The 27,212-nt window shown below is 38.3% G+C and overlaps 1 protein-coding gene across 1 annotated transcript; it reads left to right on the top strand.

Annotated features, from left to right (window-relative positions):
• Window positions 1-20,623: 20,623 nt before the first annotated feature.
• LOC147624611 (beta-amylase 1, chloroplastic-like) lies at window positions 20,624-23,988 on the top strand. The gene is made up of 4 exons (XM_086819627.1): window positions 20,624-21,816; window positions 22,190-22,400; window positions 22,488-22,598; window positions 22,720-23,988. The coding sequence occupies exons 1-4, from the start codon at window positions 21,068-21,070 to the stop codon at window positions 23,533-23,535; spliced, it is 1,887 nt and encodes a 628-aa protein (XP_086675753.1). The 5' UTR covers window positions 20,624-21,067; the 3' UTR covers window positions 23,536-23,988.
• The last annotated feature ends 3,224 nt before the right edge of the window (window positions 23,989-27,212 follow it).

The following is a 27,212-nucleotide window of genomic DNA, read 5'->3' as shown; positions in this document are numbered from 1 at the left end:
AAAAATATTTATGTGAGTTGTGTTTATTTCTACTAAAAGATTGATGTTATGTGTGTTAGTTTTTTCTATGTGTATTTTGGGGGGTGTATCTCAAAAATCAAAATGTTTTGTTTGTGTAGTCCTACTTCTTAATGGTTGTCCCTACCCAAAGGCACCTCTACTAGGCATGAGAAACTGAGATGTGAGCTAAGATTAATCCTTGACTGGTATGGAGGAGAGCCCTTGAAGGGGTTGTTGTTGAAGGGGTTGTTGTTGGAAGTGAAAGATCCCTGCCCCCTCCGCGCAACGACGAATTCGGGGGTGCTAGCAGTGGAAGTAGCACTTCTTGCACGGGACAGGGTCCCTCACTCGAGGCCTCGCCCACGGACATCCGGACAAGAGACTAATCCCTCGGCTCTTCCAAAATCAAACCCGGAAAAACTTCCCTCGCCCGGAAAGCACGAGCGATTTCTCCGCGATATTTTTTTCTCTAATGTAGTCAAGAGCCTTAACGAACTAAACTGATCCGTCCGACCGAACTCGTAAGTCTCGTGGTCAGATCAAGGAAGAGACTTCCACTTGGATCATAGAGACCAATGCTTTTTTCCTCATTGAGAGGCACAGCCATTGATTCTTTTCCATAGAAGAATTTCTATCCGGGATTTACTTCGTCTATCGTACCATAATAGAATTGAGTCTCATTTTAGGGATCCATCAGTCCAACCAGTCCCATGGGTTAGCCAACCGCCTAGCCCCACTGTAGTGATGGGATCCAATTGGGAATTTGGTTAGGTTTTGTCCCGGGTACCAGGGAAAAGAGTTCCCAGGCCCCCTAGCCGGATATTCATGCAAACTTAAAACTAGTCACACCACTTACACACCCAATATGAAATTGCCTTTTTCACAGATTCAACTGTGAAAAACAATGATTTAATGAAATTGCCTTTTTCACAGATTCAACTAGTCACACCACTTACACACCCAATATGAAATTGCCTTTTTCACAGATTCAACTGTCTTAAAAATATGCAAATGTAAGATCCTTCCTTACTACTCCCAATATGCAAATGCAATTTTTGAGAATGTGCAGAGGGAGAATGTGTTAAATAAAGTGTTCTAAGGTTAGGAAATATTAGGAAAAGTGAAGAAAATAGTATAAAACCAAAGATGGAAAGAGAATTTGCAATATGGAACCTTAGAAAATTAGTGGTCCACCAGGTATGCTAGCCACTATGGTTAACATAATCTTGCTGTGCACTTCACCATCTTATCTTTTTGTAGTGGAATCTTACATTTTATAAGATTTTGCCTGAATAAAGTGGCCTTACTTTGGCCTTACCTTTTGTAAGATGGCATGGGATGAAGTGGCCTTAATATGTGCTTAATGCTAAATGGGCAAGTCTATGACTTTATGTATATACTTGCTTCAATAGCCATTTATATATAAGGTACTTCTGACAAAAGAAATACACAATTATTTCCCTTACAATAGAATACTTGTGAGCTCTCTTCCCTCTTCTTCCTACTCTCTTACTTGTGTCCTTTTTTTAATCCTTTCATAGCTAGATAGATCCCACTCATGAGGTTCCACCTCTTGTGAGTTTGATGCTTAGTGTGAGATTAATCCATAGTGTAGGAATCTTCTTCTTTCCTCCATGTAGGTAGTTCAAGCTCTTCCTCCACACCCACAACTATGGATCTCTCTAGTGTTTTCGGGGTTCTAGGGTAAAGCTCCCAACTATATTTCAGTAAGGCTAGTTTTTAATGCAGGTGTTCATGATGTGATGTTCTTGCACACATGGCTAAGAGGGTGTTGTAAATCATGGAATTGAGGAACATGGAAAAAAATTGAATCACCTTCCCATGTCAATGTTGCTTGCAGCAGCAAGCTCATGATTCACTAAATATTTTTGTCAAACCTCCTATAATTTAATATTTTCTCTAAGCCTCCGTTCACAATGCAAATTCCACATAATGGTGTTTTCACATTATGAGGGCCTTTCTATTACTTTCCATGATGTTGATTGATGAGTGTGTCAAAGTCTCAATTTCCAAGTGCCTTTGTGGATAGTTGATACAAATGGAGCATTAATGCACCTTTCGTAAGGAGTGTGGACACTGCTCCAAGTATTATTACCATGAGCTAGAGAAGCACTTTTTAAATTTCTCTCATGTCATTAAATTTATGACATGATTTTGGTGTTGATATCTTGGATGATTTCAATCTCATGAGCTTCAAAAAATACTTCATTGGAATCAAAGCATGATGAATATATATGGTGAATGTCACGAGATTCACAACATGGTGAATGTGTAGGGCATCATTCTTGTTCATTTTATGGTGATGATGGAGGACATGTTGTTACTTATGCAATTTGCTTAGGTAATGGTGATGATGGAGGACAATATGGTTACCTATGCAATTTGACTTTCTATTACTTTCCATAATGTTGAGATTGATCAGTGTGTCAAATTCTCTCAATTTCCAAGCTCCTTGTGGATAGTTGATCCAAATGAAGCATTAATGCACCTTTTTTAAGGAGCATGGACATTACTCCAAGTATTATTGCCGTTGTGATCTAGAGAAGAACTTTTAAATTTTCTCTCATGTTACATTAAATTTATGCCATGATTTTGGTGTTGAATTATTTGATGATTTTAGTCATAAGCTTCAAAAATTATTTCAATGGATGGTAAATGTCATGAGCTTCAAATCATGGTGAATGTATAGGGCATCATTCTTATTCATTTTATGGTGATGATGGACATTTTGGTTGTAGTATGCTTAGGTAATAGTGATGATGGAGGACATTGCGATTGTAATTTTATGATAATGATGGAGGACATTGTGGTTACCTATGCAATTTGCATCACAATTGGATGAAAAATGTATCTTTTTATAGTTTTTATCCAAGAGAGTGGTTGTAGATGCTAGAGTGGAAAGGGAAGAAGATGATGGCCAAGTGAGGCAAGGAGATACCTCTATTGCACCTAGTTGTGTTTTGCTAATGTTTCTCAAATTATCATTGATAATGCTAGTTCTTTGGTCATTGTTTAATAATTGATCTATAATTAGATGAGGTGGCACATGTCACATTTAAGGAGGTTTCACATGATGTTCTTATTTTTTGAATTCACATGCTCATGATGCTAGTATTTATGATGATGTTGATTCACTCATGGATGTTACACTCATTGTGATGATCCAATTATTGGTGCTCCACTTATTAATCCATATAGTGATATTATTTATGATATAGTTATTCTTACTCTACCCTTTGATCATGATGATGATGACCTAATTATCTTATAGTTCTTGGATTTTATTTATCATGATGATAATATGCATGGTATGCTATTGTGAGCTGGGATATTATTGCTCTCGTTGATGATCTAGTCATTGAGATCCACAATGATGTTCACTTTATGATTTTCCATTATAGTCTCTTGATGTTGTGCATGATATTATAGAAGACATGGATGATATTTCTACTGCAAATGACCATAATGATGTTATAGATTCTATTTTAGATAATTTAATCATTGATATATGAGCAGATGCATATATTCTTTTGGATGTTATGGAGTTTAATGATCTAGAAGAGGGGGTTCTATGCCTATAAGGAACATATTTTCCAAGTTTTCATAGATTTTTCTAGGATACAAATTTTTAGTTCATGCATGAGCATGATAAACTTGATGATCTTATGGTTCTTCATGAGATCCATGGACATGGATATGTATGGATATCATCAATATCCATGCATATGTGATGATTCACATGTTTATGCCTATAAGCAGTAGATACTCTTATCTCACATGGATATAATCTTTGGTTCTACATCAACTTGTTCTTCATTGACTCATGTCTTTTTAGTGATATGCCATTTTTTACATATCATCTAGATCTAGGTGGATATTCATGTAGATATTATTGTGTATACTATTTCCTAGTTTAGTGACTCCACTTAGTGCTCTTCATTGACATCATGGAGTCTACTATTGATCCTATTATATCTCTATGTGTTCATCTTGTATGATCTTTCATGGTACTTCATGGGTGCTCAGCTCTAGCATACTTTTATGATTTACTCATGTTTATGGGTTCCTTCTTTGGCTATCAACCCACTGCATGTGTGAGGTGGTAACCCTATATTCATCTAGGAATTAGCCACCCATCAACAGTAATAATACACTTGTATGGTAGGGTAGTTGCACTTTATATGGCCATTCGATACCTATGTTTCATCTTCTCTCACATATTTTCTCTTTACATATATAGGAAGATCTTAGTTCAAGCAATGTGACAAGTTTCAAAAAATGAATCAATGTGGCAAGCTTCAAGAAATGAATCAATGAACTTTTACAATTTAATTTTTTGCATGTTTCTTTGTTTATTTCTTGTTCCCATCCTTATTATAGATATGTAGTTGTGCTTGACATTAGGAGAAATATGGACTCTCCATTTTTCCCCTTAAGGGATTTCTCTCTCTTCCATGAATCAAGGAAAAATGGTGAAACAAATATATTATATTATGATTCTCTCTCCTCTTGTAGAGTCAAGGTGATCTCTTTATATTGTTTTTATAAAATATTCCTCTATTCTTATATTATAGTACGCATCCATGTCAAAATCTAGGACCACATTTCTTAAAAATTCACATATCTGAAATATTAATATTCTATTTGATGCAAAAACATGAAGCATCTAAGATCCAACTCTCTCTAATGCCCACTTCAATTTTTAGCTTCTATCTCTATTAAAATAATTCACACTCACATTTTTCAATACATAACAAACTAAAAATCGAGATAACTTCATGTAGATATCATATTTTCACTTTATTTTTCACCCACAACTACCTCTAAACACTATTAGTATGGCTATGCATTTTCGTCAATTTTGAATAAATACACAAGGATCTATGAAATTTTTCTTCATTTAGAGGTTTTTAAAAGAAAAATTTAGGTTTTTTAATTTTGGGCATTTTTAGTGTTCTTCTAAGTAATATTGAATGTTCTTTTGTTACTTTCCCTCCTTTGTAGAGAGAAATTTCAAATCTACATATGTACTTCAGACACCATGTTCAAATACTTCTTTCCCTCCCTAAATCTCATTAATGCCCTTAGATCCTTTCAATATTTAGTCTTCAGCTCTTCTACAGTAGAGAAATTGAAGAGTATAGTGCTTATTTGATGCCATTAAGTTAGAATCAAATATTCATCTTCCCCTTCAATCACCTCTATTTTCATTAATCTCTACAAAGGATACAAAGAAGAAGGAAACTTAACTTCAACAAAGGATGTAAGGAGGAAGGAAGCTCAATCTCTGTAGTGAAGGTACATCAATATTTTTATGAGCTTATGGTACTAAAAATAGTCTGAGTTATGCTATAGGAAATGTTGCTTAAAAGGTTCCAGCCACTACAATGTATGCTATTGATTTTAATGTATGTATAAGAAGTTATGATGTGTTAACATTAATTTTGATTTAATAGAATTTTGTTATTGATAATAAGATAGAAGTGCAAGTCAAACTAATGAATATAGTTTATTGTAATGTATGTAAAAGAACTTATGTTGTGTTAACACTAATTATGATTAATAGAATATTGTTATTGATAATAGGATACAGGTGTAAGTTAGAATAGAAAGAAGGATATTCACTTTCAATTAGAGAGTGAATATTCACCATTATATAAAAGGACATCACGTGAAAATAGGCAGCTCGAGTTATAGGATAATAGGATACAGGTGTAAGTTAGGATAATAGGATACAGGTGTAAGTTAGGATAATAGGATACAGGTGTAAGTTAGAATAGAAAGAAGGATATTCACTTTCAATTAGAGAGTGAATATTCACCATTATATAAAAGGACATCACGTGAAAATAGGCAGCTCGAGTTAATGCAACAAGAGAGAGGTGATGGGAAAAAACATGTTGACTTTGGGTGTTGAGGGGTGTATTTATCCACCTGATCCGATTATCCATAGACCATTACAATTTAGTGGGCTCATGTCCTTCATCAAATATGTATGCAAATGCAATCAAGGGTTACTTGGTTACAATAAGAGGCTTGCAATGCAAGGCTACAGTTTGTACACATCTGTGCAGTGTACCATGATAAGAATGGATGCAAGAATAAAACATCTCACAACATTATTAAATGAAAAGGAGAAAGAGTGTCAGAAAAATTACAAGATGTGATGCATTCTATAGAAAACACAATGTATACTATGGAGGTGGACAATGTACAATTACAAGACAAAATACAGGACAATGAGAAAGAGAACAAAAAGATGAAGGCAATGCTTGCAAAGAGTGTCTCGCAGGGGGGAGAGGGGGGGGGCTACCTATCAAAACTAAGCATGCGCGTAAGCATGTGAGAACGCTGAAGCCACTACGTGAGTTGAAAAAAGGGAGTGGGCAGTACAATCAATGAGTCTAGAATGCTCTCTAGTCCCAATGATACAATTGCAAAGGTTCTTAGCAATGAATCATATGCTATGTTCTATAGGCACATGGATGCAGGGTTCACGTCAATACTTAACAAGAAATGTGTTATGCTAATGCCTAAGACTTTCCATGTGAAGAAGCAAGCCATGAAAGCTCTTAATGCAAAGGTCTATGTTGATCATCTACATGTTGATGGTTACGGTGACTATGCAGTGGAATGACATTGTGCTGGTGATCTTAAGACTTTGAAATGCATGTTTAGTATTTCAAATTCTTCAAATACTCAATTCCCTTACCTATATTGCATGCAAGGAAGAAAGAAAGGTAAGGATGGGAAGAAGACTTGGGTTAGGAACATAGGAAGACGAGGTGCACCAACACATGATCAATTTGAGCTAAAAGATGGAAGATATGTTCGAATAGATCCAACGTGGGATCCTATTCTAGATATACCATTGACAAGGGTTCATTTTAACACATTAAATTACATAGTGAGAATTATATAAAAAATAGCGTTTTATATTTTTTTTTCTTACAAGATACAACCCACCTCATATAGAGCAAATGCTACATGCAAGGATGTGGAAAGAGTTTTATCCAAGATTGGCTTGCATAGGGGCTGTTGAAAATACAAGTGAATAGGGTGTGTGTGGGAAAAAGCTCTTGGTTAGAGGCTGTAAAAGAGAAGATGTAATTGTGAAAGAACCTGTGAAAAGGTGAGAAGAATCTACTGGGAGAGAATAAAGGGTAGCATGAGAGAATGTAGGAGTGTGGAGTTATTCTGGGAGATATTCAGGGAAAAGAGAAGAGGTGGAGAGAATCAGGCAAAAGGTGGAGATATTCTGGGAGTGAATCATGGAGAAATCAATGGGATTTGATGCTTGATGCAAACTCTATAAATTGAGGCATAGCCCTAAGGAGAATTTGCTGGTTTTTGAGTATCCATGCCTACATTAATCTATTTGCTAATTATTCACTAATTACATCTTAATCACTTGCTAATCACTTTGTTAATTATGTTGATTCTAGTGTTTGATCTACCATATCTCATCATTATGCTCAAAATTCAACATGGTATCAGAGCCATGCCTAGAATCAACCAGGTTTATGAGCCCAATAGTTAATTAATTAGGATTAGTAGAAAAAAATCAATTTTTAGTGAGTTTTTCATCTTCCCCTTCACCCCCAGCCAGTGGAGGACTCCATTCTCCTTGCACACTCAACCATTGCCCAAACCCTTCTAGCCCAAGATAGCTAACCCATAGGAGCTCCAGCCCATCAAATTAGAAGCGCAAACCGCCCACGGAAGCTCCCGATTTTCGCTGATTAAAAAGCTACGTTTTTCTGCAGTAAATCAATGATTTCTACTTCATCAAATCAAATGGGTCTAATTCCTCTTAGCCCTAGGGGTTTTCAAGCATGCTCTACAAGCTGGTGAAGACAGAATTCAATTTCATCAAGTCTACATTGAGATCAAAGCTCTTCATCAAATCTGCAGGTGACTTTGGTAAAACAGAGATTAAGCTTTCATTATTTGGTCAAATCTTGTGTTTCTTGGCTTAATCCTCTACTAGACTCATTGCTATTGATGCCTTTGAAAGAATTTGAGCTCATTTGAAGTGGAAGGCACCAGATCTGGGCTCCCCGCATACTCTGTTTTTTGCACACAAACCAGAGCATTAATTTGCTAATCAGGATTAATCAGTGCTAATCACTATATTTTGGTACAATTGAGGGTTCAAATTAACCATTAGGTATCTGATACAGATCCCTATAACTTCATATTTCAAATCGGAGTTGGTTTGATACTCCAACCATCCCGTACAAATTGGTTACCCTCAATTTAATGTAATTTCTGGTGATTTTATGCTGATAAAATTGTTGTAATCATCTATTAAACACCATATTGAGTTGTAAAAGGAGTAGACACTGGTCGGGAACTATCAAGTAATGGGAGGCAAACTTGGTATAGGGTCTAGGTGTACTAGGATTATTAACTTGAGGGGAGGTGTTGAAAATACAAGTGAATAGGGTGTGTGTGGGAACAAGCTCTTGGTTAGAGGCTGTAAAAGAGAAGATGTAATTATGAAAGAACCTGTGAAAAGGTGAGAAGAATCTACTGGGAGAGAATAAAGGGTAGCATGAGAGAATGTAGGAGTGTGGAGTTATTCTGGGAGATATTCAGGGAAAAGAGAAGAGGTGGAGAGAATCAGGCAAAAGGTGGAGATATTCTGGGAGTGAATCATGGAGAAATCAATGGGATTTGATGCTTGATGTAAACTCTATAAATTGAGGCATAGCCCTAAGGAGAATTTGCTGGTTTTTGAGTATCCATGCCTACATTAATCTATTTGCTAATTATTCACTAATTACATCTTAATCACTTACTAATCACTTTGTTAATTATGTTGATTCTAGTGTTTGATCCACCATAGCTCATCATTATGCTCAAATTTCAACAGGGGCCAAGTTGAAATCATAAAGGATGAGAAAAAGCCAGGTAAGAGAGGTTTACCATGCAAACCATGCTTTGAAGGAGCAAAGGCAAGGAAATTTTTATCCCCCCTTGTAACGAAGATGATAGATTACTTATGAAACAACCTTAAAAGTATGGAACATGGAAAAAAATAAACTCAGTTGTCCCTGATCGGAGAAATGGGGGACAAACGCGGCTCTCAAAAGTGTATGGATTGCACTAGACAAATTGGTACCACTATTACAAAAGATGACATTCACACCAGATGATGTTAGTGCATATAAAGAGGTGGTGACTACTTTCCACAAGGAAGTGGAAGATACATGGACTTCAAATTGTAAAATGTATTATACAGATGCAATGCTTGCCCTTCAGGAGGTGACTGAGGCCTACTTGGTGTATCTCATGAATAATGGTCAACTCTTAGCAATTTATGCCAAGCGCACCACGCTTATGCTGAAGGATATCTATCCTGTTCGTAGGGTCCGTAATAATACTGATGCATTTAAGCTTGATGATGGAATGATTTGATGAGCCATGCTAATGCTTGTCATGTTGTATTTGAAACTCTTTATTTGGTTGTACTTGGCTACTGGATCCATAATATGACGTGGTGTGCATGGAGAGCCTAGCCTTCATACCCCTTTTTTATTGCTAAGGATGCTAGTTTTTTACAAATACAACTGGTCTAATGCTTACTAGACATTTTTTTGTCGTAATTTTTTGATTTTAGGATATTTAAAATATTATTTATTTTTTTCCCAAAGTTAGCATTTTTAAACTATAAAAGTATAGGGGAAACTATTAACATCCCCATTTCTCACCATCTATCATTCTCTCTCCCCCCCTTCCAAGGTTATGGCTCACACAAAGAAAACAACCAAGAGAGTTTGGCTTGCCAAAGTCTAACCTAACGGACTCCCTCCCCCTCCACTTGTATAGCGCCATCAAAAGTGTAGATGGAGACCTGGTGCTGTCGCCCTACAGGAGATAAGAAAGTATTAAAAGCTCGCACACCTACTCATTCTAAAGCTAACAATCCAACGACTTGTGTGGGGGAAATTCTGCAGGATATGCAAATGGATCATTGCAGGTTCTAGGCTTGTACAACCATGTGATCGACGGGTCAACCCATGGAGGAACTTTAGGAGGCTGCAGAGGCCTATCTTGTAGACATCTTTGGTGACACCGTCTATGCAATTATCCATGCAAAGAGGGTGACCAGACATTAAGCTTGTGTGACACGTACGATGGTGGAGAGATGTTGATGATAGTTAGAATTAGATTATGTTAGTCTACCTTCAAACAATGTATTTTTGGATCTTCTTGATAAATATAATCTGTATATTTCTAAGGCATTGAACAAAAGCTTCCTATCTTGATTAATGAGATTTTTGGGTCTTGAAATTAAGGTAAAATACTTTGTGATTTTAAAGATTTTGTCTTATTTCGATCATTACATTACATTAGCTAAAGTAAGTTCTCGATTGCGTACATTCATTGATCATTACATGAGTTGTGTATGTATATGGAATTATGTTATGAAATAGATAACAAGAATCATGTAAACAGTTGACTCAAAGTTTTAAAACCCCATTTGTATTCATATCATCAAAGCAAAATTACATAGAGTATACATAACTATGGCATTACATAGAGAAGGGTGGGATCTTCAATACAATCTACATAGTCCTAGGCTTCTTGGAACTTGGTTCCTCAGACTTAGCAGCTTCCTTGGTGGCTGGAATAAGTACATGGTGTCCTTGTAGCTCGGCCCTAATGACAGTAGGGTCATCGACCCAACAACAATTCCACAGGCCACCATGGAATGCAATGCTCCCCACTTGTGTCTGGTAAACAAGAACAATAGTTTTGACCGTCGAAGTAGCACAATTTTTTCCAAACTTCATGTGGTTGGAATGGTTTTAAATGCTGCTCCCTTCGTAAGAGCCTTCATCTTCAAAACATTATCTACATACCTTGGAGAGCAGGTCTTGTGGAAGACTATTATGTCATTAAAAATCTATCCAATATACTCCTTCAGGGCGGAGGCTTGCATTCTTCCATGCCCCCTAGATCTTTCACTTTGCCTCGTTTTGCAAACTCATCAATGTAAACAATATCCTATAACACGAAACATGGAAATAAAATTTAGAGGCTGAAATTTTAAAAATGATAATTTATTTTTGTTCATTCTCAATGCATTAGATCCCCAAACATGTAGTAGATGCCTAAAAAACACCCCTTGGCCTTGGGGGTGGCTTTCTAAGGGCGTACAAAGGCTCATGTCGTCAGACCCCATTGGAAAGCCAACCCCAAGGCCAGGGGGTGCTATTTAGGCTTCTACTTCATGTTTGGGCCTTGTATTTATGCCTAGGAAAGTTAAAAAAACATATGTACCTTCTCCGCCTCATCCATTTGTTTTTGCACTAGCGCCTCCAAATATGCTCCAAGGGTGGGACGACCACTATCTGGCTCGACGTGTGGTGCTATATACTGTGGTCGGGACCCAAACATTTTTTCTTCTTGTTGCAAGCGCTCAAAATTAGAATCTAATATCTCGTACTCAAGAGCAGCTACCTCAATATGTTGCTATATAGCCATGATGGCGGAGACGTCATCCACGCTACTTTGATCAAATCGCCCTACCTCATCAACATGTGGTAGAGCATCCTGGGTATCAAAGTCAAAGAATTCATCACTGGCATCCCGTGAAAGAATGCTATAGAGCTCCTCCCTCAAGTCCCAAGAGCTCCAAGACATCCTGCATCATGAGGTATTCCACCCCTTTAAGGGTGATGGCACTCAATGAGGCTAAAGGCGGCTCTTCAACCCTAGTTTCCTTGGGCCCAATGGGTGTAATCACCATGCAGGAGCTCTCCATAGCCTTGATAGCAAGGTCCAACGTGGTCTCCTCTGTCTCCATCTCGATGTACTCCACCATGGGCAACTCAGGGACATCATCATCTTCTTGCTTTTCAACATCATCATCTTCTTGCTTTTCAACATCACAACACAAAATGAAGATAGCAAAAGCAATATCCCGCTCGACCAACTCGAGAGGCATATGCTCTTCGTAGGATGTGGGGGGACAGCAGTAGTGCAAAGATGTTGTCGGACAGCTTTGTTAACCACCTTTCTATGGTTCTTATACCCTAAACTAGTCTTCAATCCATATAAGAAATCTAGAGGAACCTAGGAAAAGTAGAATCTGGGATAGAATACGTGAAGTCATCTGTTGTATTGCAAAATGCAGTCCAAGCAGACATGATAGCCTGCAGATCTAAATTATGACAAAATATAGGGTAAATTTGATCCCCTAGGTCACCAAAGCAAGTGCTGCTAATCCATGCGGTGAAAGAAGAGGAAGATGAATATGCCATGAGTAGAAGAGGAAGATGAATATGCCATGAGTAGAAGAGAAGTGCTAGTGCTAGGAAGATGAATATGCCATGAGTAGAAGAGAAGTGCTAGTGCTAGGAGAAAGACCTTGAGAATAAAAGTTTGAATAAGTTTCAGCTAACTTATACTCATATTTATAGTACTTATAATAATTTATCTTTTAAAAACCATGTGTCAATAATATTTCTTAATAACCATAAACTTGTATTATGTCACCAAGTGTTCTAAAATACACATAACTTACATATAAATTGTTTGTTATATGCATGTTAAATTACAACCTCAAAAATCATAGTGCATACTTAAATGAAAATTCATTGAGTTGAGATTATATCAACAACATAGGAGAGAAAAAAGTCTATTACTATAGAGGAAAAAAGTTACATTGACTCTACAATTTACAAGGCATGTGGTGTGATACATTACTTGCAAAGTTATACTTTGCTTGCTGTAACTTCCTACCTTTCTACCATTCAACTTGAAATAAAAATTGCATGGGGGATTAGTTGGATTTATTGCCTAAGAAAAGAAAGGGACCAATCACTCTCTGCATTAACATTGAGATGTTTATGACCCTCCTAACTAATAAGCACATCACAAGTGGTGAGTGAGTGCCATCTCGAAAATCTTGTTCCAAGCTAAACCAATGCCCACCACAGAGTAGTTGCCACCTTCTATATTTGAAGTTATACTTTGCTTGCTGTAACTTCCTACCTTTCTACCATTCAGCTTGAAATAAAAATTGCATGGGGGATCAGTTGGATTTATTGCCTAAGAAAAGAAAGGGACCAATCACTCTCTGCATTAACATTGAGACGTTTATGACCCTCCCAACTAATAAGCACATCATAAGTGGTGAGTGAGTGCCATCTCGAAAATCTTGTTCCAAGCTAAACCAAGGCCCACAGAGTAGTTGCCACCTTCTATATTTGAAGCGAAGGCACAATGTTTGTCAGGCAATAAAGTACCTATCATTAAAATGAAAAACATGCATTAACAGTTAGTCATCATTGATTAATGCTTTCATAGCAATTGTACTTTAGTCTTACCGAAATGTTATGTCTAATGTAGTGGCACGACACCACTTAATGACTTCATTATTCTGAGTTTTCTTTAGAGCCCAAGAATCACCCAAAAACCGATCCATCCAATCCTTAGATGGGCACTTACATTGATAAGTGAGCTTTGTTTTTTTAACTACTTCGGAAGACCCAAAGAAGTGCGCAAACAAATTAAATGGGATGAACCAATTGAGATGCACATATTTAGATCCCGTCAAGGGTTTCATGGAACCATGAATATCTAATCAAATCTTAACCCTGCATGCCTCTAACATGTTTGAGCCAAGATCACACCATTCATAGCTTGACAATGGCGGTAGTGGAATGTATTCCAAACTACCACTATTACTGTCCCCATCTAAGACATATAGAGAGTCATAGAAAAAAATACTTTGGCTGCCAACTTAGTTGTAGTCTTATTGTCAAATAAAAGACTACCTATCTCTACATGGTAGACTTTCAGCTCTCCACTCAAACACTCTACATTTGCCATTCATGCAATGTTCATGGATATATTGCTGCATAAAGACAGAGTTGACACTAAGAGTGTATCCCAAGAGAACTAAAAATAAGCATACAATTCAAACATAAAAAACACATAGATTTATACTTACTATCAAGCTTATGTTTGCTACCCAAATTGTAATTATGCACTCAAATTTCTTTGTGCATATAGACATGTTGAATAAAAGCCTCTATCACAGTTTGTTGTACCTATTGTGCGTTTTCTAAAATCTTTGATTCTACCTTTCCATTGCTTGTTGGCAGAATCTACTACATCTCTAATCTTTACTTTGAAGCTCCCACACGTACTAGGCTGCATCAGGACCCAAGTTTTCTTACTATAATGAACAAGGATCCAATTACCCTCCTCATCTCTCTTGTTGAATACCTCCACCGAGTGAATTTGACTAATATTCTTCCTTCTTACGGTAGCCATCTACTAAAATGGTATTAGATCAACAACACCTAAGATTAAACAGGTATTTTACAACACATAGCATTAATGACAACATATATTACCTTGCTTAAGCTTCTTTTGTGTCAATTATCCTCTTGCTTGTAACCTATAAATAACAATATCAGTACCATAAAACTCATAATAAGCATGTATAAAATCATAATGAAAACCCTAAACTTATGAAATCATATCAAATAGAAGATTACTAACACTGACCTTCTTCAAACAAGTTGCAGCTGGTTATGGAACTTTAATTAACTGTTACTCACCAAGGGTTTAAAGAAAGCAATCTATGGTGTGCAAACAAGAAAATGGACATAACTTAGTAGGGTTTTGGAAAGATGAGGAGATGTAGAAGATATGATCAAAAAGCTATGGTGTAAGAAAATGAACATAACTTAGTGAGTTTTTGTTCAAATAAGGTGAAATTTTAGGAGGAGGAAGCTATGGAGGAGAGCCAGCTCCCTGTAGATTTCTGTATAGAAATATGAAGAGATGAAGGTGATATGACGCAATTGAAATTTCATCAAAAAAGGGAGGAAATGAAAAGATTGAGAGATGCAAAAGGAGGGAGAGCACAAAGTTAAACACTAAAAAAATATAAAAATAAAATTCGAGTTTCAAACTTCTATGTTGTCAATTTGATATGAAAGAATAATTAATGGTGAAAACCACAAGGTGAGTTGATATTTCTCTAATTTTTAAAGCTATGGACTCTATTTTTAATGTTACTAAGAGATTTGGGCAAAGATATGGCCAAAAGATACATGAATGTGGAATCCCAACTCTCTCATTGGTTAGGCCATTCTTTATATATTCACTCCTTATGGGGCAAAATAGAGAGTCCATATTTCTCCTAATGTAAGAGTTTGTCGTCACTATAAATTAATTTGGCAAAATTTGAAGGGGAATCTTTGGATTAGGCACGCCAAGTATTATGAGATATGTATGGACCACTCTCTGGCACATTATTATTACTCGTTATAGAGCACACACTCTTCATGTTATTTTCGACTCCTTAGCAATAATGGTACATCTACCAACTCATCATTTACTCCAGTGGGAGGCTCACTAATCCACAATGTAATGTTTCTCTCCCTTCCTTACCACCATAATCTTAAAATCATACTCTAAAGGCAATAAGATGCACCTAGCAACTCACCCATTAGGTTAACCAAGTACAAAAGTAATTGATACGTAAAATCCAAAATAATTAGCAATAACCTAAAGCCAAAATTTCTTGATTGCACAACGATGACTACCCCCACACCCAAAGTATTTCATGCGCTTCATTGGTGCATATTGTGTTGCGGCATACACATGCATCCTTCATCCTATATGAAATACAGGAAAATACACATGCATCCTTCATCCTATATGAAATACAAGAAAATACACATGCATCGTTCATCCTATATGAAATATAGGAAAATATAGGAAAATACATAGGCATCCTTCATCCTATACATAATATAGGGAATTATTATCCTATATTTCATCCTATATGAAATATAGGAAAATACATAGGCATCCTTCATCCTATACATAATATAGGGAATTATTATCCTATTCCACATATTACTCTTCTTCCAACTCCCTTATGCACTGTATTTTATTGTTGTTGGGTGCTGTAATTGGTGTGCCCATTGTGGCTTTGCAAACTAACCTCTCATATAAGCTTCAATAGCTCAAGATAAAGACTCCTTAAATTACACATGAGGTCTCTATGGACCTTGGAATTGCAATGCCACTGGCATTCTTTCCCCATATAAGCAATTTTTAGTGTCATGATATCCCACTTTGTCATATGTTTGATAGTAGTATCTTCTAATCCTAGAGTGAGGGCACTCATTTGCTATATTATTTCCATTATAAATAAAACATGACACAAGATCTATCATATAGTTGACAATAGTATCTTTAATCCTAGAGTGAGGGCACTCATTTTCTAGATGGTTTCCATTACAAATAGAACACCACAGAAGATCTCGTTGTTGTGGTTGTAACTTAAATGGATTAGAATTACCAACCTTTAGCTATTCCTAAATTTACATTTTCACTATATCCTTTGTAGCCTTTTTCATCACTTCATATGGTGTTGTTACTCCCCACCCTAACCTCGGCTAGAATGAGTGGATAACTATCATTGGGAACTTACTTTTTTCCCATTCCGATCCAAAAGTGGATAACTATCGTTGGGAAATTACTTTTTCCCCATTATGATCCAAAAAATACCACTTCCATTTAGTGACTCCTCTCTCTTCATTTATTCCATCGATGTGTCACACACCATCACACACGATAGTTCATTCTCTCACCTACAGGCATGATAAAAAGAGGAACAATGCACACAAGGAAAATACACTCTCTCAAGCTCACTCTCTCTTTCTCCCTCTCTCTTACACAAGAGTTAGCCAAGAATCACTTTAATGAGGCATAAAAATATGTATCCATACAAGAGAGAAAGTCAATTTATATGCATGGCCCATTGTTTCATACATGGTTGAACATCAATTAAAATACTTAGGCTAAAGAAAGAGTTAGGCTTCATAACATTAGCCTTTTTACATGGATATGTTTATACACTTGGCTAAAGCTTTCCAAATAAATACTTCAAAATGTATTACAAAAGATTTCCAAAACTAAATACATAAAAATGTGTTACAAATGATTTCCAAAACTAAATACATCAAAATGTGTTACAAACGATTCCAAAGCTAAATACATCAAAATGTATTATAAACGATTTCCAAAACTAGATACATCAAAATGTATTACAAAAGAGATTACAATAAAATATGACAAAATGTATTAACCCTAGGATGGGTCCTTCTATTGTGGCACTAAGAATATTGTTCCCTTTCTAGGGCATTTGTCTCTTAGTGTGATGGCACCCAAGCGCCCATGGATTAAGCTCAAAAATTGACCAAACTTGGCTCATAATTTATTTACAAAACCACTTAGCTATTGGTGATGATTTAGTGCCCATACTTACTATTTCTATTTTTAGTAAGCTAACTTTATCAAAAGATGAGAAAATGGACATCACTACTCTCAATCCCTTAGGTAAGCACAAGTTGTTATTAATAAAATTAAATTACTCTTTTTAGTCAAGAGGTACATAGAGCCCAAAAATTGAGCATGATCCGAGATTTGTGTTGATTAGGTTAATATTAATTCCTTTTCCATCTATGTCATTGTTCCTTTAAGTTTGTTTGATTGTTTTAGAACTCTAATTCTATCAAATTTCGTATGTTGAGTGAGTATCACATGATAACCTTGTTGTGGAACTTTGGATGGGTTAATATTCAGTTTGTTTGAATATTTTAGAACTCCAATCCTATCAAATCTAGTACATGTTCACAACACCTTAAAATATCTTTGAACTTCCCATTCCTAAATATGTTTCATCTTGAGGAGGTATAGTTAATGAAGTAAGGTAACATGAAATTTGAGAGGCAGGTATAGTTAATGAAGGAAGGTCACCTTTTGATTGGTGGATAGTTCTCAACTTGTATCTTTTTCTTCTTTTGAGCCACCCTTAAAAAAGAAGAAGAAGAAGTAAGGTCACAATTTGAGAGGCCTAGATTCTTAACATTTAATGAAATGCATGGACAAGAAGTGACTTTATAATGTGAGTATATTGAAAGAGCATGCCTTTCACTAGAAAAACCCTCAAGGTGCCTTTAATATTCAAAAGATTTCTAGTATCTAACGGAGATTATTATATGAAAAGGTATAACATGATTAAATAACCCACCTTTAAATATAGTATGTACACTTTCTTAGGAGCTCATTGTTCATTTCCTAAGTGGACTAAAAAGGATGAGGTGCACATGTACACAACATAATGATTCAAATCTTGAATGATCTCACATAGTTAGCTGTTAAGGCAAACTTTAAGTGCCCAAAAGGATACAATTTATACTATGCAAACATTTATACTTTTGATCTTATTATAGGATAAGAATAATGATGGCATTCACAAGTACAAAATAGCAAGTTATCAAAACTTATCACAAAGAAAAAACATCAAATTATGCTTTCATGACCAATGAAAGCAAAAAAGTTAAGAGTGTGGTATATATCGACCTTAATCATGCCATACCTTGTACATATCTCTACACTATTATTCTCACTATTCTTGCCCTTTTCACAACATTCATCCAAGTGTTTGGCCATCTCATTTTATCACATGGCAAGAGTGTACAAGGGGGGATAGACTGCTACAGTAAACAACAGGTCCCCACTAGTATTATTACATGAAGCTTTTCAAATGCTTGTCAAGTGACCCTACTTCATTAATCATATATTCCCCAATGTGAAGCTAGGTTGGTTCTAGGAGGCTCAATGACACTTTTAGGGATATTTTTGGCCAAGGCATGGGCCTTTGGATATGGGACCTATGAAAGGTCAAAATTTGGAGCTATCAATATGGACAATTTAAATAGGTATTGTTACACAAGTTTGTACCCAACAAGAAAAATGGCCTGACTTGAAGAAATCTAGATAGCTAAGTGTATTGTTATGGCTTCATACCTTTCTATTATTCTTAATAATGGGCAGGTGTGAGACAGTAATTAGGTAACCCTCCCATACTTTGTGTTTTATCTTACATTTTGCAACATTGTTTGAAAAAGAATAACTTTCGAGTAATAAACAATTGTTTCCACTCAAATGGTACTCCTTTGAAAAGAAGAGTAAAATGGGGGAGAGAGTAGAAGAGTAAAATGGGGGAGAGAGTAGAAGAGTAACTAGGTTGAAATTGAAGAAGATGGGACTACTAGCCCTTAAGCACTAAGGAATTTAAAATGAAAAGCCATTCTAAATAGTGCTAGTTGTCTTTTATATGGCAACAACCTCTTGCTTCCTCAAGGGATGAAAGAGGAGGTCTTTTATATGGCAAAACAACCTCTTGCTTCCTCAAGGGATGAAAGAGGAGGTCTTTTATATGGCAAAACAACATCTTGCTTCCTCAAGGGATGTAATATGTTGGTCCCCGTCCCCGTCACGAGGGGGACTGGAAGTGATGAGTAATGAACAGTCAAGGATGAAAGAGTTATTATATTACATGTAGAAGGTTGTGAGAAAGATGGCAAATTCCTCTTGTGAACTATGCTTATTCAAATGTGATAATTTTTAATTACTCATAATAATGGGCCACAAGAGATGGTAATCAAACAACTCTTCCACACTTTGTGATTTATGTAACATTTCACAAGAAAAAAGAAGAACATTTGAGTAATTAAAAATTGTCGCCACTTAAATGGTACTCATTGAATGGAGGAGAAGAGTAAAAGAGGTGAGAGATTATAGTAATGAAGTATAGTAGTAATTGGGCTAAAATTGAAGAAGAGAGACCACTTAAATGGTACTCATTGAATGGAGGAGAAGAGTAAAAGAGGTGAGAGATTATAGTAATGAAGGATAGTAGTAATTGGGCTAAAATTGAAGAAGAGAGACCACAAGCCCATAAGGAATGAGGACTCTAAATTGGAAAGGCATGAGCTAAATAGTGGTGGTCATTATCTTTTCTATAGCAAAAATCTCTTGCCTCCTCATGGGATGGAAGATAAAGTTGATATGTTGCACAAGAGGGGGAGTGGAAGTGATGAGTTGTGTGAAATCAAGGATGTAAAGCTACTCTTTTACATGTATAAGTTTGTGAGAAAGATAATAACTTCCTCTTATTTCATCCTTGCCTCCTTAAGGGATATAAGAGAGACAAAAAGGAAGGGGGGGGGGGGGAGTGGAAGTGATAAATAGTATGCAACAAGGGATCCCGGAGCCACTTTTTTTCACCTAGAAGGTTCTAGTGATGGCAACAAGGAAAAGACATTGGAAAGCTTACATGTGATTATATGTGTTGAGAAAAGGGGAGGCATCACATGTTCTTTCTCACAAATATCCCCTTGGGAACCCTTGTGGGGTTGGTGTTTGCCTCCTTTCTTTGTGGAGAAGGTGATTTAGGGCCATAACCACCATCCCAATTAACGATTTGGATTTGCAAATGCGAAATTTGCTAATCCAAACCCTCACCCGTGAAAGGTTTGGAACATGGAGTATGGAGTGGTCGATTGTTGAAGTTTCTTTCATCCCCAGAAAAGTGTGTAGTGAGCCTCACGCGTCACATTTTACGCCTCAAACAAAGCCAATCATGTAGAACAAGAGGGAGCTGCTAATTTCCTAATGGCTTTCTTTCACATGTCTGACATGGTCTCTAGAGAAGAGAGCTTAAAGGAGGAAAAGTATAAAGGGCTCTTTTTTTGGTTGTGGATAGGATGCAATACACATGGGCATTCTCTTATCGCCTAGAAGGCCCCCCTGTTTACTCTTACATAAACCCCTGTTTACTCTTACGTAAACCCCTCGCTACGGTATCGCTCTTTTGTGTGGCCGTTTCAGTTCTCCGGCGGAGAAATCCTCCGACACTTCAGATCTCCGTCCATTTCCTTCGCGCCCAAAGCAGACCACTTCATTCCGTGAAACCCCGGTCGGCCAATTCCCCGTCTACCCCCATCCGCCCCGATTCTAGTTTCCGACGAGGGTTTCGCGGATTTTCGACGAGGGTTTCGAGGATTTCCGTGGATCTGCATCAGTTTTATCTGTCGCCCAGTTCAGATTGCCTTTGGCCGGATCTTCTCTCCAGTTTGCTCTGCTCAGATAGGCGGTACCATCTCTTGCAAAAGGACCTGTTTCAGTCCTGATTCTGCTGGCAATCCCTTAGAGCGATGGCGTTTTCTGTGTCCAGCAAGATCGGGCTATCCGGCAGCACTTTCTACGGGTCCAGCAGGGAATTTTGTGTTTCCAGCAGTACTACGAGAAATTCCGAATTCAGAAGAGGAGGCTTTGTTTCCCAATGGAGACCCTTTGCGGCTGGAGGAGGCGGCCATGGGAGCTCCTCCAAGCAGAGCAGAGAGAGGGATTTCCCCACCTTGTCATTGAGCTCCGCCTCTTCCTCAATGCATGGGGAGGACTGGTGGAGAAGGCCCTCCAATGCCCAAACCAGCCATTCAAGCTTGGTCTTTCCCTGCAATGCATTTGATACACATATGGGTTTACCGTCTATGACGATGGGTGACGGATGGAATTTTGATGGTTCCCCATTCTCATCGTCATTGCCACCATCATCGTCATCATCAATCTCTTTGAAGGAGTACCCATGCCTTGAACCCTGCACCTGCAAAGGGCCCTCTCGTGGAGTACCTGTGTTTGTCATGCTCCCTCTGGACAGTGTCTCCTTCAACAACACGGTAACACGGAAAAGGGCCATGAATGCTAGCCTTATGGCCCTTAAAAGTGCAGGAGTGAAGGGTGTCATGATGGATGTATGGTGGGGAATTGTGGAGAAAGACGGCCCTGGCAACTACAACTGGGCCGGCTACAAGGAGCTCATAGACATGGTGAAGAAGTATGGTCTCAAGGTGCAGGCTGTCATGTCCTTCCATCAGTGTGGGGGCAATGTTGGGGATTCTTGCTTGTAAGCATCTTCTTCTATGTTGTTTTTCTCTCTTCTTGCAAGTGTGCTGTGCTATCTGTTTTTTTCGTTCCCCCCAGTAGTAGACCCTTCGACAGTACACTTTCAAGCCCGAGGGCAGTGATGAGAACCAGCCTGAGGGCGGTGTGAATGCACCCTGCTCAAAGGTGGGTGAGATGCCTTTGGTAGGAGCGCCAGGCAGGATTCAAACCTGGGATCCCCAGTTCCCAGTTCTGAACCCCCGCCACTGGCCTCTGACTCCATTGGCTGATATCTGTTTTCCTATAAAGCATTTCATATGCGATTATTTGGGACAATTTGTTTTGGGGTTTCAGTGCGCTTCTTTAGACATCCTGTTAACATGTGGGTTCTGCAGCATACCTTTGCCCAGGTGGGTGGTAGAGGAGATCGACGTCAATCAAGATTTGGTGTACACTGACCAACATAGTAGAAGAAATTACGAGTACCTATCCTTGGGTTGTGACTGTCTCCCAGTCTTGAAGGGGAGGAGCCCTGTGCAGGTGTATTCGGATTACATGAGAAGCTTCAGGGACAACTTTAGGGACCTGCTGGGTGACACAATAGTGGTATGGTATTTTTAGGTTGTGCCAGCTTGATGGGAGTGGTTCATTCAATGTGTGCCCTCATTTTGGTCATGAATGTTGTCTATGCAGGAAATCCAAGTTGGCATGGGTCCTGCAGGAGAGCTAAGGTACCCTTCGTACCCAGGGAGCAATGGGACATGGAGATTTCCTGGCATTGGAGAGTTTCAATGCTATGATAAGGTATGGTGTAGTATTTTCCATTGCTATGATACAGTTCATGGGATGCATATCCTTAATTGCAGGAGGTTTATATTGATTAGAAGATTTGTGTTAATGCATTTTTCGTCCTACATGTGTGCAGTATATGTTGGCGAGTCTCAAGGCTGCGGCTGAGCATATAGGCAAGCTTCAGTGGGGGCAAGCAGGACCGTCCGATGCCGCTCAGTATAACAATTGGCCTGAAGAGAGTGATTTTTTCCGCAGGGAAGGTGGTTGGAGCTCTCCTTATGGTAACTTCTTCCTGGAGTGGTATTCAAGAATGCTTTTAGCACATGGTGAGCGCATACTGGCTTCAGCAGAGGGTGCTTTCAGAGGTTGCAGGGTCAGAATTTCTGCCAAAGTGGCTGGTATTCACTGGCACTATGGCACAAGGTCGCATGCAGCTGAGCTTACAGCAGGCTACTACAACACCAGGTTCAGAGATGGGTATTTGCCTATTGCCCAAATGTTTGGCAGGCATGGAGTGGTGCTCAACTTCACTTGTGTTGAGATGAGAGATACAGAGCAGCCATCTGAGGCCAATTGCTCACCAGAAAATCTGATCAGGCAAGTAGTGTTGGCTGCTAGGCAGGCTGCAGTGCCAATAGCAGGAGAGAATGCATTGCCCCGTTTTGATGCAGCTGCTCTCAGGCAAGTGATAAGAAACTCGAGGCTCACTCTGCATGATGACCCCCAGGGTGTTCTGTATGAGCCCATGTGTGCATTTACCTTCCTGAGAATGAGTCAGGCCCTATTTCAGAGTGATAATTGGCGCAATTTTGTGCCTTTTGTAAGACAGATGGCAGAGGGACGAACTTCGCCGAATGAATGGGATGAGCATCACCGTGCTAGTGAGTCCTTTGTTCATGCATCGAGACCTCTCATTCAGGAGGCTGCTGCTGCCTTAGCACACCATTGAGCTAATGAGCTAAACATAAATCTTGGGTTTTGCTGTAACCTCTCTTAGGACACCATTAAGCTAATGAGCTAAACATATATCTTGGGTTTTGCTGTATCCTCTCAAGCTATGGCTCTGGAGGTCTTCGAAGCCTTGGGTTTACTGGGCACAAAACAGACTTGGTTTTATTGAAGGATGTAATGCAGATGCTAAGTCGAAACTCGGGGTTTTTACTTGGTTTATGAGTGACTCTCATTACGGTCTTAGCGTATATCTGAAGCAAGCAAGCAGGCATAATGCCAAACATCTCTTACTCCCAACTCCCTTTCTTGTTGAAATTGGCCCGTTTGGACAGAAAGACAATCACCATATAAAAGTAGACATAGATGTTTATGTACAGTAGCAAGATGTTTGTATATGAACCTTGTAAATGCAACCTTTTTTGGGCCTCTGGTAAAGATATTTTTATTTCAATTGTAAGGATGGCATTTTAGCATGAGAGTTCTAATTACTCTCTCTCTGTGCGTGCGTGTGTGTGTGTGTGTGAACGCGACGTGCGCACTCACTCTGACATGCACGCATTACAGACATTCCAAGCTCCCTTGAGATAAAACTGGTTTTTAAATTTTTGTTTTTTGGTCTGCCCCTCTCTTTTGCTATGTAGAGAACAATCTATTTAACATTTTGGCTATGTTATGGTTGATAGTTTGGAGTCTCTCTCTCTCTCTCTCTCTCTCTCTCTCTCACTCACACACACACACACACACACACACACACACACACACACACACACACACACATACACATACACAAGCACATGCTCATGCACACACACACGGGTTGCACGTGTGAGGGGCTCTCTTAGAAAAGGATGAGTGAAGCACTTGCGCTTTCCTTTTGCATGTCTGAGTTGAAAGTGCAGCTACAGCCACGTCCAGAAAATTCTTTGCTGTCGTATGGGCAAGAATGGTGCAAAACTGATGATCCAAGGAGGATCAGACGATGGAACGATGCCCGACACCCCCTCGAAAATCAAATCCAGGAACGAGCCACAGGAAGAATCCATAGACGATGCTACAAGTCAGGCATCACAACTGAGAATGAAACTGAAGATTTCTATGGAGCCAAGATGTTGTCTTTGCTATATACAATAATTGCAAGGCCTAGAAAATCTGATGTTGTTTCCATTGGTGTTCCTACACACAGTTACAGTCCGCATTGGAAGGTTAATTCTTATCCTATGAGGTTGATGATGGTGGTTCCATTAATTTCTAACCCAAACCTAACCTATGCAAAAGCTTGGAAGACTATATGGAAGAGCACTCGCATGCCAATTGTGAACTTCATGGAGTTAGCACTTCCAAGGAGGTTCTTAACCAAGCTTAATCTATTGGAAAATAAAAGAAGTGTATATCTAAGAATATTGGTAAGGTGAGGACAAGGTCACTATACATAGTGGCTCGTAGGATGAGTCCATGTCTTTCAATACATATGTACATACATTGATATTTACATAGTAGGTGTCAAAGACATGTGCACAGAAGTGGATCTTTAAATGATGAGAGATTGTAGAAAATAAAGTGAAAAAAGAAGACAATAAACTTGAAAATAACACTCAACATTCTACACCAGTGGCGTAATGATCCAACACAATGATAAAAATAATTATGAGGGAGAAGTCTAGCTTAACCTAAGCTTAATCACTAATGAATGATGAAAGATACGAAGTAACACTCACTATGATGGAGTATTGATAATTGTCACTCTCAAGATCACTATATGTTGCACCCTAATCCTAACTAAGCTCAAGCTCTTATGTAGGCCCTAGTCTACCTATTGAGCTACAGTTACTGTTGTTGCATAAGACATGATGATTGATCACGTGGTTGTACCTCCATAGGATTTTTTTTTTGGCTAATCACAATGATGGAATTAAAGATCTAATAAAACACCAGCAAGAGGGAATGGAGGAGAAGGAGAGCTCACAATATTTCTAGACCAAGGGAATGAACGTTACTCAATGTCAAATATACAAGCGATTAGCTTTCACACTAGGTCGGAAAAGACTTAAAAATAGTCTTCATCCACTAGTTTAGTCAAAAACAAGTATGTACACTAAGTGACTTTCCTGTTTGTCATTAAGCTCATGGTAAGGTCGCTTTATAAAGTCTAGCATCGTATTGTAAAAGATAGGTGCCTGTTCGAGTGGGTAAGATGGTAAAGCCCATTACAGTAGGTCGATGGGCGGGTAAAACTATGTTAACCTACAAAGTGATTTTAATGGAAGGGGAGCTATGGTACCCTTATTTCTAGGCTTCCTAGATTTGGTGTGCATAGGTGTGGCGGCGTGGGTTGCAAGGTAGCCAAATTGAATTGCAACCCTCGTAGTAGCTTGGAGCTTCTAATAGTTATATTTCCACCCATCTTTTGATACCTTGCAGATATCTGGACAATGATTTATATGATGGATTTAGCTTCTTCGTTGGGGTCGAATCTTTCTTGGCATTATCTTGTGGAGTGGCTACTGACGTTAAGATTATGCTAAGGGATTTATATTTATGAGCTAGAGTGATACCTTAAGCAAAGTTGCCAGAGGGCAACCTAGGGATATTGTGAAGACAGGGGTGTCAATGATATTAAGTCTTTTTTTCTTCTCCTTTGGTGAGATTGGTCAAGGAGGGTTTCTTGGAGTAGAGGCTCTCTCTAGAAATACTGTTTGATGTAGATATCTTGATTCTTAGGCAACATAGGTGTTGGTGGAGAGGTTATACTCTTGGGACAAAGGTTCTTATTGAGGTTGACGTTTGCGTGGAATTGCCCTTGCTAGAGTTGACCCTTTTAAATGGTGTCAAATAGGCCATCCTCAAGAACGGATCTACAATTATGGAATTATTGAAGATAGAAGCATGTTCCTTTAATGGAGAGAATAGATCTAAAGAAGTAGAGGCTTTGTTAGAGAGGGTTTTTGATGGAGAAGGTAGGTCTTCTGTAAGAGAGGTTTTAGTGTGGAAGCTAGTAGCATTGTTGTTGCGCATTGTGAACATCATAGAGATCATTCATTGTAGGATCCTCTTTATTGCAAAAGGTACTTCCATCTCCATGTTCTCCATAGCAATCGTATTTCTTATGAAGCATGGTTTAGATTTGGTAGCAATCGATTCGCACCTTAAAATCAAATCTGCATTCAACCACAAAAAACTTACAACTTAGGGGATTAGTTTGCTTCATACACTTTGTGTTCAAAACACCCATGTCATGTCCTTTTTTGTGAAGGGAATCCACTCAAGATGGGCTTGCAGAGTGCAAATTAGCCCAATAAATCCCACAACTCAAAGGTTACTCAAAGGGTCATGAGATTGTGTTCATGCCATAGACATATTTGAGCTTGTATTGTTTTGATTTTCTCTGGCCACTACGACTCCCAATGTTTATTCTAGGAAGTTTAGATCGAGATACAATGGGGAGTCTTGACTCTTTTAAGGGCTTTCCCTCATCTAGAGTAGATGGTTTATTTTCTATACATTACCCATCTAGATGCCACCAAGGATGATTTCACCCAACACACCAGGGGTTACATAGAACTCAGTTCACCTATTTGAGAACACTTGAGCCTTGTAAGATAGAGAGAAGAAGAGGAAGAATGAAAGGGTCTTACTTGTTTGCACCTCTAGCCACTTACCTCTTTGTAGAGCTATAGA

Source organism: Cibotium barometz, chromosome 25, assembly GCF_041138505.1.
Source record: "Cibotium barometz isolate CiBa-2024 chromosome 25, ASM4113850v1, whole genome shotgun sequence".
Classification (NCBI taxonomy): Eukaryota; Viridiplantae; Streptophyta; class Polypodiopsida; order Cyatheales; family Cibotiaceae; genus Cibotium; species Cibotium barometz.
This window is presented reverse-complemented; position numbering and strand designations above follow the sequence as displayed.

Coding starts and splice junctions, on each gene's coding strand:
- LOC147624611 (XM_086819627.1), top strand. CDS start 21,068: ATGGCGTTTTCTGTGTCCAGCAAGATCGGGCTATCCGGCAGCACTTTC. Junction 21,817..22,189: donor AATGTTGGGGATTCTTGCTT/GTAAGCATCTTC, acceptor TGGGTTCTGCAG/CATACCTTTGCCCAGGTGGG. Junction 22,401..22,487: donor TGCTGGGTGACACAATAGTG/GTATGGTATTTT, acceptor TTGTCTATGCAG/GAAATCCAAGTTGGCATGGG.